General features: G+C 39.4%; 1 protein-coding gene across 1 annotated transcript; it reads left to right on the plus strand.

The window, feature by feature from the left end:
• The first annotated feature begins 1781 nt into the window (after window positions 1-1781).
• Window positions 1782-12300, plus strand: rab5ab (RAB5A, member RAS oncogene family, b). The gene is made up of 6 exons (XM_020640430.3): window positions 1782-1948; window positions 4003-4229; window positions 7367-7518; window positions 9325-9447; window positions 9732-9825; window positions 10410-12300. The coding sequence occupies exons 2-6, from the start codon at window positions 4064-4066 to the stop codon at window positions 10523-10525; spliced, it is 651 nt and encodes a 216-aa protein (XP_020496086.1). The 5' UTR covers window positions 1782-1948; window positions 4003-4063; the 3' UTR covers window positions 10526-12300.
• Window positions 12301-12757: the final 457 nt, after the last annotated feature.

A 12757-nucleotide genomic window follows, 5' to 3' on the forward strand; every position in this document is an offset into this window, starting at 1 on the left:
TTTTTTTTAAATTAAATTCAGTAAGCTTTATTGGCATGAATGGGATAATATTGTCAAAGCATATAATAAAAAATAATAGCCTATATCAATAATAGTAATTACTAGTAATAATTACTCATTCAATAGTTTCAACAATAATGATATAAATACATTATATATATATATATATATATATATATATATATATATATATATATATATATATTAAAGGAATGATCCTGTTCTGCTCCTGTAAAGGTTTCACATTATCCTTGCACAAATAGCACTTAGTTAGTGTATCTGCTCATTATAACATCTGGCCATAGTACCAGCAGATAACATGTCAGCACTCTTAATTTGCACTTTAAAATATGTATTCACTGCATTTTCACAGCTCTACAATGTATACTGCACATTTACAACTGTGATTATTGTTTTGCACATTGACACCTATGCCCTCCAGCAAAGTATGTTTACAAATTTGTTTAAATTCAGTTATACAATCTTGTCTAATTTAGTTTTTCTTTATTTGAGACTTAGAAGTAATTTTTAGCTAAATTATGGATGTATAAATATCTGTATTTTATTTCATTTTTATGAATAGTTGTTAGGGTTTATTTGCTCTGTATTTATTATTATTTTGTTTTAATTATCTATCTATCTATCTATCTATCTATCTATCTATCTATCTATCTATCTTTCTATGTTTGTTAAGGAACTCGCTATTCTCAGATATCAGTCTCATAGAAGATAAGTGTAGTGGCTATTTGTCCAAAAAACAACAAAACAAATCTAGATAAACTAATATCAAAAATAATCAAATGACCACTGATGCACCATGGGGATGTAATGTACGCAGGCAAAAGAAATCCAATGTCCATGCAAGAGCTGCGGTATTTTGCTGGTTTATTTGAGGAAAACAAACAAAAGAACGAAGAACGAAGAAATCGTGGCTCCCGCTGCCCCTCTTGATCTGGTAAAAAAAAAAAACAATAGGCTCACCCAGGTGCATGCCGGTCCTCCACCTGCCTCTTACTTAAATAATCTCCGGTGCCCACAGTATTACCCAAATACCTAACAAAAATACTAATACAAAACTAAATTTACTAAAAAAATAACTAGCAAAAAAAGAAAACGTTACCCAAAATATTTTCTAAATAAAGAAAACGTGTAGGATAGGATAGGATAGGATAATACTTTATTGATCCCCAGAGGGGAAATTCGGGCGTTACAGCAGCACAGACAAGAAAGCTCGAAAATACACATTTAACAGAATAGATAAGATATTAAAAAAATAAAAATAAAAATAAAAATAAAAACAGGGGGTATATACAGTCCAAAATGAATGATGAAGTTAACTGGGGGGAATTGAGAATTGAGACAGTATTTTCAGAGAATGACAAGATAAAGTGACAAGTGATTAAAGTGACTTGGTATGATAAATAGCAGGGTAAACAAGTCATGTAAACAGCAGAGAAGAGAGGCAGTGTTGTACCACAGTACTGCAGAGTGCAGTTATATAATATAATGTAGTATAATATAATATAATATAGTGCAATATGAACAATATAGTGTAGAATAATTAAATAAACAACACCACCCAAATATTAGTAAACTAAATCCAAAAACTAATTCTAACCCCAATTAAATAGCTCCAACAATAAGCATTGTTTACTTTCATTCTCAAATGGGTTACATTAGTAGTTTCCCTGGAAAGGTAAATTGGGAATAAATCCTCGAATGTGATTGGTCCGTCGCACCGTGACGTAGGCGGATTGTCAATTCCAGTCATACGATCTGTCATCATCATCGTTCGTACAATGCGAAAAGGGAAGTTGAGAGAAGTGGGAGAGGGACATCACGGAGCCTTATGAAATCAAACGCCACAGGAGCTGAGTGGATATCCGACACATTGTGAAGTGCTTCGGTCCTTTGCCTGGAGAGACACACAGCTTCCTCCTTTTTGTCGGTAAGTGGTTAATATTAGCGGCTCTCTGAGAGGGCTCCTCCCGATGCGCTGACCAGACCCATGTTAGCTAACCACAGCTAGCACACACTGGAAGGGCCGAGCTAGTTAGCACAGTAACTTGACGTTGTACACCTGGTGAATTTTCGCATCAGAGGTCATTAATCAATCATTAATACGTATACAAGAACAAACATTAATTGCAGCCAACATCTGCGACTCTATTTAGTCAACAGTCGGATAATGCTAAACAAATTAGCGTCATGTTGCTAATGCTAGCTAGCTGTCATTAGCTGTACACACCCAAAACTGCATCATCTGTGTTTTGGTGTTCTCAAAACGTCATAAAAAAAAATGTCAGATGTAGTGTTTAGGAGCTTGACATTTATGATGCCACCCAGTTAAAAGTTAAAGTAACACAGATTACGTTTTAAATGACTAACAGAGGAGGATTTGTTTTGGTCTAGATGTTTTGAACAGACGAGTTTTGCTGTGTTGCTAACGCTAGCTGTCGTTACTCTGCTAATTCCAGATAGTCAACAACAACAACAACAACAACACAACAGGTTATTTGTGGTTAACTGTGTGTCGTAACGCGATTTCAGACTTTATTCTCGGGCCTGCATGCTCCTGTGCTCACTTGTTAGCTGGGAATGAGAAATGTGAAGGTTACAAAAGAAGCTGTTGTTGTCTAGTTGTTGAGGTAAGATAAAAAAAAACAAGTCTAATTTAACCTTGATAGATTATTTCACATATTTGCGTCATACTTATCCCCCTTTTGAAACCATGTCTCAAACAACACAATGCTTGAAGCAGAGATTTTCACCTCTACACCAGTTGGTCTAGTTTTCTCTCATTTCTTAAAGTTGATAAAGGTGAGACACTGGCAGCTAAAAGAGTTTAGATTTACCGACTCTCTCTCTCTCTCTCTCTCTCTCTCTCTCTCTCACTGTATCTGAGACACCTTTGTATGTTTTTGCCATACCTCTCTCCCCTTTATTTTGCTTTAATAATTATGGCTAGCAACCTGCTATTGTTAGGAGAGAGACACAGTGTGGCTGGTAATTTGAAACTCTGTTGACTTAGTTTGGCCTGAACTACAGTAAGGTGTCCTCTATTGTTATTCCCCTATCTCTTGATAATGACTGTTTGATTTTTAAGAAATGTGGCCATAACAACAGCATAAAGTTATACAGTTGAAAATCCTGAATATCCCCCATATGTTTGAATTAAATGGATACATTTTGAGTTTCTATTCTCTGCAATGTTTACATAAAGTATGGTGAAATATATTTAAAATACTTGATTTTCAAGTTGTCTTTATACCTGCTGCTGGACAAAGAACCACCAACAAAAGGGGAATGGATAGCAAGTGTAATGGAAATGTATAACAGGGAGGACATTCTTTATTTATGTTAAGACTCTTTGTTTTGTAAAAGTGCAATCCTTAAAACATGTTTAAAAAAAGATGTGTTTGTACTCTTAATGGGTTTAAATGTTAACATTATTATTACAACAATAACCGTGGGTGCTGCTTTTGTGAATATAATCCATAAGCTTCTGTTGATGTATAAATAATAACACGGGAAAAGTGCTTTAGGTGAAAAAAAAACAGCTGCTTTTCTCCTGAATGTTGATGTAAAGCAGAAGCATCTGTCCTTCAAGCCCTGTGCATATTTTAACCAAAAAAACCTTTATTTATGAATGAAATAAGGTGTAAGTGATCTGTGCTATGAACATCGTTTAGGCTCAGCAACCTCAAAAGGAAATACTAAATATGCCTTAAATATTAAGAATACAATGAGTTTGCTACCATAATCTTTAGCTGATTAGATCATGAAACTGTAGTACCTCACTTGAAACATTCATGATTCATGGTGGCAGATAATGAACTACAAAATACTTAATATTAAACAGAAAGCAAGTCTGTACACCAAGACAATGTCCTGGCATTTATTTTGTTTTTGTATGTGTGTGTGTGTGCTTGTGTGCGTGTGCATGCATGTGTCCTATGACAACCTCTGACATTGTGCTTTCTTTTTCTCCCTCCTGCTCAGGTATTTTCTGCGGTTTTCCACAGTACGTCAGCGTGCAGAGTAAGAGACCAGACAGTGTGACATGGCAAGTAGAGGCGGAGCTACACGACCCAATGGGCCGAACGCAGGCAACAAGATCTGCCAGTTCAAACTTGTGCTTTTAGGAGAGTCGGCTGTGGGGAAGTCAAGTCTCGTACTTCGTTTCGTCAAGGGGCAGTTTCATGAATTCCAAGAGAGCACAATTGGAGGTATGGATTTGTAAAGGGCCATGCTGTGGCTGTGTACAGGAGATATTATTACTGTTGTACTTGTATTAACCTGGTTGTCGTAGAGAGACTGGTTATGAATCACACACTAAAATAAAGATTTAATATGCTGCTCATAGTCTCAGTTGGACAACAAATATCTGTGATATGAGTCATGACTCCCGGGGGGCCTATACTACGAAGCGAGTTAAACATACCCACAGTGTCTTCGGGTTATCTGGCATCAATAACACATAAGAGACCGTGATTAACAGTCATACAAAGCTGGTTATCAACCTGGTAGGTAAAACTTAAAGGGGTGGTGTAAGCTTCATTTAACCTATCACAATCATAACTGCGTCCGCTGTCGGCAGATGGCCATATCTAAAAAACTCTTAACAAACTATATTAGCAATATGAAGACACTCAAGGACTAAAGTTACACAGCTGCAGGAACAAATGCAGGAATGACAATTTGTAGATAAAGAAACATCAGCGAGTATTAATGTCCAAACTACGGCTTATTATATATTTTTTCCATCGTTAGTTCACCTTAGAACTGACGATAAGAACTGTTTTTTTCTTTCCCTGAAATGGATGTGTTGCTCTGAGTCTTTCATGTGGCGAGTCTAACAGTTTGAGAAGTTATATTTCAGTTGCAGCTCTGATGATAACAAACAGAGCGGCATGGAGACACTAAACATTCATATGAAAATATGATTCAAAGCTATAACAACCCATTCATAATTGTACATCTTAAAAACTCAACTCACAACTGTAAGGGACGATATCAGAAAAAAATAATGATTAACTTTACGGACTATTTAATGTAAAATCATGCAGGACACATGAAGTGTCTCTCTCCCTCCTCCCCCCTCACGATCAGATCCGGGAGCTCCACGATCAAAAGATCTGATTGGTCAGTGGGTGGAGGTTTCCATGGGTTGATCTCTTCTTTCTAACATAACCTGCTCCGGAACAGGTTAGGTGTGCAGCGTAAGTTACCGCGGCGATGTACCCCGGTAAGAAGTGAACCCCCCTCGTAGGATTGAAAACCCTGAAGTTACCTCGCTGACCCCAAATCCTGCTTTGTAGTACAGGCCGCTGGTCAGTGAAGAGAATACAATATATGACAATATAATCAGCACAAAATGAAAGGAAGTATTACTAACAGCAGAGGACATGAGTATCAAAATTCTTCAACGCTGCCAAACAATACATGCTCAAATAAGAAGTAGAACAATACACAGAGTTGTGGGTATAATTAGGGAAATTCCTGGACATCTTCCCCTAATTTCAGGTATGTCCAGCAGCTAACCTGAGGTAGGAGCAGTCTGTTATCATCCACATAATCTTATACTCAATGTGCTTTGGCAACAAGCTCTGCTCACTGGATATGACATATTTTAATCTAATTCCTTCCATTCCATTGCATTGCTATTTTCAGACTCAACTCAGGCCAAATAAACACACCAGTGGACTTTAAAAGTCGTAGACAGCACTTTCCACACAAAGTAAAACATGCTCATACTGGAGTATTAGTCCCAAACGAGGAATAGGTTCAAAGAGAGATATTGCTGGAGATTAATAGGGGTTAAAATTAGTGCTGGGAATCTTTGGGTGTCTCACGAGTCGATTGAGAATCTATTTTCGATTCAAATTCAAAACGATTCTGGATTCATGATTCAAAGTCTATTTTGAAGTAGTACAAACTTCAGGATCTACTCCAGTCATCTGTGAGAATGGCTGAATTTCTCGCTCCTCCATTTGGCATTCTACTGAGTTAAAGAGCTAGCCTTAGCACTTAGCAGGGAGCGACTGATAAGCCAAAATAATGAATCGATTTTCTTTTGTGTTGAGATTATGACTCTGTATAAAATGTCAGAAGATAAGAATCTTGATTTTTACATAAATCAAATTTTCCCACCTGTTTTTTATGGTTGTTTTCTTTATTATGCATATCTTTTCCACAAGTGTATCTATATCTATCTATCTTTATTCTCTAAGGATCAAACATAGATCTAAGAAATATATCGGCATAAATTTTTCTTTTTTTCTCCCCAATATCGACATAGGCCAAATCATATCGGTCGGGCCCTAAAAACAACAACACTGATATAACAAATAGTTGGTCATCCACACATCCTAGATCTCTATACTGATATAATTACATGTAAATTCATATGACAGTGGATCAGTTATCACCTCTCAATGTAACACACACAAACAATTTTTCCTAACATTGCTCAAAATTCCCTGCTCTTCAATTTAGTGAGAAAGTCACTCTCTTCAAACCTTCAACTTCACTATCTCTCCAGTCCGCCTTTGTTGGAGGTTTGGACTCTAATCATTTTCATGTTACTGTCTTTGATAAAGATAAAGATAAACTTTATTGATCCCCCATGGGGGACATTTTTTTGTCACAACAGCTCAAGAAACAGGAATATAATTATCAAAAATAACAAGATGTTAAAAATCAAATTATGTACATCATTTTTTTTATTTTATTGCTGGCTGCTTATAAAATCTTTATCAGATATGTATCCTACACTGAAAAGTGAGCTGCAGTGTTGCCCAGGTAAAGAGTTGAAAAAGAACAATCAATAACAACTCCAAAAATATCTTGTTTTGCCTGTTTTACCTCCTGCCCGTATGGCAGAAATGCAGGGTAAAAGATAAAGTGATTATTGTTAAATTCATAACTTTAGAGGGGAATTAGATGAACAGTGATTGACTTAAAACATTGGATTTAAAGGTTGCAAGTCAGTCCCTTAAAGAGCAAAAGTAAAGTTGTATCGGCCTAGGTGGTTTCCAGGTGTGGATGTGTGACTCATTGCTGTCAGTGGGAATTACCAGAGTAAATAAAGGTTTAAAAAAAATATGTCAATGTGTTAATCCCGTCATGCACAATGCTTCAGCACTCAACCAGAGTCTGGATGTTCAGTCTGGAACATGTTTGTTATTACTATCGTTTCCAAATGAGTGAACCACGTAATCCGTCTCTTTGTGACTGTGTTTCCAACTTTGTTTCTAAATTTTTTTTTTTTTTTTTTTTTTTTACCTCCACAGTCATACATTTTGTGCAGTTCAGTAGCGACAGGCTCATTTGTCATTGGCTTCTCTGCTTTGTGCCCCCGCAGCTGCCTTCCTGACTCAGACAGTATGTTTGGACGACACAACAGTCAAGTTTGAAATCTGGGACACAGCTGGTCAGGAGCGCTACCACAGTCTGGCTCCCATGTACTACAGAGGTGCCCAGGCAGCCATTGTGGTGTACGACATAACAAATGAGGTGAGTCAGGTGCCAAGTTCTCCGTCATGCAGTTTCTCTTATCAGCACTGCTGTCACCAACCAGAACTGGAACAGCACCGACTATGTTTGCATGCACTTTGCAGAGAAGACAAAATTACTACTAACTGTTGTAACTGTTATTGAGTATGCATAATCCACCAAAGTCTCTCTCCTATCATAGACCTGTATACCTTAGTCGTGCTAAATGATGTTTAGTTAGTCGTACAACAAGCAGAGCGGACCTCAACAGACAAGAGACAGTTTTTGTCACACAGACTGTGAAGCAGATTCTGACTGAACGGATGTCCACAAAAGCTCCGGAAAACTCAAAACTATAAGCCAATCCCAGTTGGATAAAAATAGTCTCTGAATGCCACACTTGCTTAAGGCCGTTCTTTAAATATCCAAATGTTTCATTCTGTTTCATGACCCTCGTATATCGTCATGTATATTGTTAGTAGTAGTGGAGAACTTCATAAGAAATTCTACAGTCTTATCAATGATGCAGTGACAGCAGTGGTTTCCACTCAAAGATATTCTGAGTATTAGTCAACCTTTTTATAGTATCTAACCTAACTAAAAGATGAGTCATCAGCGATGAGTCCTCACTTAACAACACACTGTTTTGTATTCAGTTTGTCGTACCTATGCGTGGATATAATGGTCACTTGTACACATCACAAGAACATGTTCAAACATACATCCAACCTTCACAACAGGCTGGCTCTTGCTGACCATCATCCTACATGGTTGGCTTGTGTGGGGGCCAGAAGTGGCCACATGGTAGAGTAGGTAGTATCTGTGTTGTCATTACCTGAAGCTCGCATCAGCAAAGCCGAGATCTGTGGAAGGTGGCAATGCTGTTTTGGTTGCAGTGGCAACGAATGGCCTGTAGTGTAGGTTATGTAACTCATCAGTCGGGCATAGTGGCAAAATTTGGATGAGGGATGTCTTCACCTTGTGTTTATTTCAAATCGGCAAGTAGATCTCAGAGGGCCACACAACACATGGCGAGTAAAATAGTCACATAAAAGAAAAAAAAAATGCTGATTTGATCAAGCTGTTGGCGTAGCTGCTCCTCTTCTGTCTGCATGTCAGAGCCTCACAGGCGTGTGTTGACTCACCCAAACATACACACACACGTACATACAGGAACACCAGTCACCACACACACACCACAGTAATCCTGCTGCAACTGGTCGTCTGCTAGCTATCGTCAGTGGTAGGCTAACTGACAAGTTAATATGTGGCAGCGATTACAAGGTGTCAGCTAACCCTTTGTATCATTTAGAGAAGAGAAATAAAACATATGATTCACCAGTTGTTGTTTTTTTTTTTAATCTACTCACCACCATGGCCTTCTGACACTTGAAGAGAACCTGAGCAAAGCAAATCTGGAAAATAGGGATCCTTCAATTTGTTACAGAATCTTTCAAAGACAAGGTCTTGAATAAGGAGAGTCGGAATTGAAAAATCCTGTATTGCTGTTTTGCCTTTTGCATGGCAGAATAGCCTTAATCTAAGTCTTATACTGTATTATGTCAACTGCTGATACCTCATCATTATGTACCCACGCTGAAGATATTTGATTCACATTTCATCAGACTGTCTTTAAAGCGAGTCTCTGGACCTTGAACAGATAAGAAAAGCCAAGTCAGAAATGAAGAGAAGACCACCTGGCTGTCCTCATCTTTCCACCACATGGATCTTATTTTTATTTGCACTAACTGAGTCACCCTCCTCCTCCTCCTCCTCCTCCTCCTCCTCCCCCTCCTCCTCCTCCTCCTCCCTTGTTGTGTTTGCCAGGAGTCATTTGTGCGGGCGAAGAACTGGGTTAAAGAGCTCCAGAGACAAGCCAGTCCAAACATTGTAATAGCTCTGGCTGGGAACAAGGCTGATCTCGCAAACAAGAGAGCGCTGGACTTCCAGGTTTGTCTTCTTTTAATCCTCGCTAATTAACTGTGAACAGACGCAGAACACTCATTAGAAAGAGACCAAAGGTGTCAGTGTCTGTTTGGAGGTCGTCTGCTGGAAGAGTAAGACGACGTGTGACCTGTCGTGTTCTTGGTACACGCCCACTTTGCCTCCTCTGCGTGTGGTTTTGTTGTCCGTGCAAACTGTGAGGTGCTTTCCCACCTGCCAAAGCTAGAGACGTGTTTGTTAACGTGTGAGGTCATTTGAATTAATTGATGGTGTTGCTTTCTCTTTCACAGGATGCACAGTCATACGCAGACGATAACAGCTTGCTTTTTATGGAAACATCAGCAAAGACCTCTATGAACGTGAACGAGATCTTCATGGCCATCGGTAGGTGTCTCTTGAATATTTTATACACCATCAACTTCTTTTTTTTTTTGTCAAAGTTATAATTTTGATAGGACAGCTGAAGAGCGAGTGGGAATATTGGGAATGAGAGAATGGGGGGGGATGACATGCAATAAAGGTCAAAGGTCGGATTCGAACACATGCTCGCTGCAACGTGGACTATAGCCTCTGCATATGGGGTGCTCAACATAACTGCTAGTCTGTACTTTGTGTTTTATTTTTAAATTGAGCAGATCCTCTATGCGTCCCCTTGTCAGACTCTCTGTCTGGTTCAATCTGCTCTATTTAGCCTGCAGCAGGCTAAGTTGAGAAGTAGACTTGTGCTTTGAGGCGCGTGAAGTGTTAACATGAGCATCGACTAGAGAGTGTGCGATCCGCCCCAGAGTGCACAGCGTAAAGCACGCGCTGCACACAGATCCTGTGGAATCTGCCCATTAGGACACTGAGCGGTGAAAACACTGAGCTGCATTGATTTGTGTAGAAAACGGATGGTCCGAGTACAAAATCCAGCATCAGTGGACACAGGCCTTCATGTCATCTCTGATGTGTTTGCTTTGTCACTGCAGCAAAGAAGCTTCCCAAGAACGAGCCTCAGGCGGCCGGAGCCGGCAGCGGGCGGAATCGAGGAGTGGACCTGACAGAGACGGCTCAGCCCAGCAGCCGCCCCTGCTGCAGTAACTAACCCGGCTCTTCCTGCTCATCCTCACCCTACACACACACACACACACACACACACACACACACACACACACACACACACACACACACACACACACACACACACACACACACACACACACACACACACACACACACACACATACCCCTTCCCTCCTGCTCCCCCTCCTCCCCCATCTGAACATCTGGACATCGGGCTCCCTGGCTTCCTGACGTCAGACCTCACTCCCCTGGAATAGCATAAAGACTCTGTATAGCTGCATTTCTAATACCTTTTTTTTTTTGTTTGTTTTTTTGTTGATGTTCTCTTTTTTTCTTTTTCCTTTTTTTTTAAAACTTTTTTTAAGAAGTGTATATCAGTATAATGGATGCATGTATCACTACAACGCCTAAAAAACAACACATTTTATTTCTTCTTCAATTGTAAGACTACCCCCCCCTCCCCACACATTTAGGAAAGACGAGCGAGAGAAACACCTTTGAACGTGTGAGTGTGTTGTGTGTTGTGTGTGAATTTTTCTGCGGATGGGAAGGTGTGGTCCTCATTTGTCACTTCACAGGGTCGACTAAAATAAACGACGACTGTCCTGTAATACAGAATAAGTGTGCAGGTTGAGTCATGCTCACAATCAGGAGAAAACCAAATTGTCAACAGTCAGATTTTTTCTGACTGTTGTGGAAGCCGAGAATCTGTTACACGAGAAGACGTCGTAATCCGAGGAGTCTGATGGAAAGTGCTGGAAAAAACTGAACTGTCTGAAAAAATAAATACACATCTGGCTTCCCGTTATGTGCAAACATCTGTACATTATATCACACAACAAAGTCTTCGAGGGCTGGAAAAACATGGAGCAGAATCATCAGGAACTACGATTTAACGAGAGGCTGCTGAACGAGGACGTGAACAGGGGTTGGGTGATTTTCTTTCCATGTTAACGTTTAAGTATTCCTTCATGTCGTGGTATCATAAAGTCCGTCACAGAAGCCTCCAGAGGTCAAAATCTGACACTGATTCAGAAAAAGAAAACAAACAGCGAACCCTGAAGACTGTTGGAACAACCTGCTCGCAAAGACTGTTAACATTCGGCTCATTGCGTCAAACTTGTCTTTGTAAAATTTGCTCTGTTTCTGTTCAGGCCAGTAGTCAGACCGCATTAATGTGGCCGATCTTCATCAGAGTGTGGGAGGCGGGCGGCGGCGGGGGCGGGGCTTGTTTTTAGAATAGAGTTCAGACGGCAAGAAACAGATAATTGGACTAGTTCCCATCGTCACACAAAAAAAAAAAAAAACTCTAATGTTGTTATAGGGGTGCAATGTCGTCTTCTTCCTGGAAATGATTTAGAGATTCTGAACAATTGTACAGTTCAACATAGGTCTGCTTATTTTATTTTGATCTCCATCCTCGTCACAAACTGGTCAGGTGTTAAGTCGTGGTGGTCTTTTTTTTTTTTTCTTTTTTTTTTTTTTTCAGGTCTATGTAGTGTTATTAACAGAATCCCTCTCTGGTGTCTTGTTACTTTGCTCGAAGAAATGGTCCATGGTCATGTTTGAAAGGAACTTTTATTGCATTGCACAGTGTTGATCATGTTTGAATTAATGACTGCCCTTCGATTTTATACGACGGACTGTATTGGACTCTGCTAACCTCCGGCTATAAGCAGGTAGCATCATTAACCTTACAGCTCAATGAATTTTAATGATGTAAAACAACATTACTAGTGATGGGCTGCTGATCAGTTTTGAGTGTCTGAATACAACTTAATAAATTCAATAAAGAGGTCTCTTGTACGCCTTTTTGTGTTCAGTGGCATCACATGTAAAGGGGTTTTTTGTTTTTGCATCTTCTTAGAATATGTTCGTTTATTGAGACCAAATATCCTGTTAATCACTGAGAGGTTTCTTTATTTGGTCCTGACACGACAGTCACATCCACAAACTCGGAGCAGATCTGAGCTTCAAGGTTCTCACAGCCCTCAAAGAAATGTTTAAAATTCATAACAAGAAGTTCAGTAAGTAGAAAAAAAGAAATTTAACCCTTTACCCACAGAGGTCACTACAGTGAACAGCTATTTAAAAGCTGCTTCGTCTACTAGATGCCTTTTGATGGAATAGTTTCACATCAGCTGCTTCAGTGGATTAGCAAGTCATCTCATACGCTGCTACCTACTGGCCAGCTGTAGTAAGTGTACCCAAAATCTATTCTTTTGGAACATAACAATGAGTAAGGTCGTCTACC

This window comes from Labrus bergylta, chromosome 8 (assembly GCF_963930695.1).
Source record: "Labrus bergylta chromosome 8, fLabBer1.1, whole genome shotgun sequence".
Classification (NCBI taxonomy): Eukaryota; Metazoa; Chordata; class Actinopteri; order Labriformes; family Labridae; genus Labrus; species Labrus bergylta.

Bases quoted from the DNA above. Each gene is read 5' to 3' on its own strand.
- rab5ab (XM_020640430.3), top strand. From the start codon at position 4,064: ATGGCAAGTAGAGGCGGAGCTACACGACCCAATGGGCCGAACGCAGGC. The intron at 7,519-9,324 runs GTGAGTCAGGTG...TGTGTTTGCCAG, and splicing joins TGTACGACATAACAAATGAG to GAGTCATTTGTGCGGGCGAA. The intron at 9,448-9,731 runs GTTTGTCTTCTT...TCTCTTTCACAG, and splicing joins AGAGAGCGCTGGACTTCCAG to GATGCACAGTCATACGCAGA.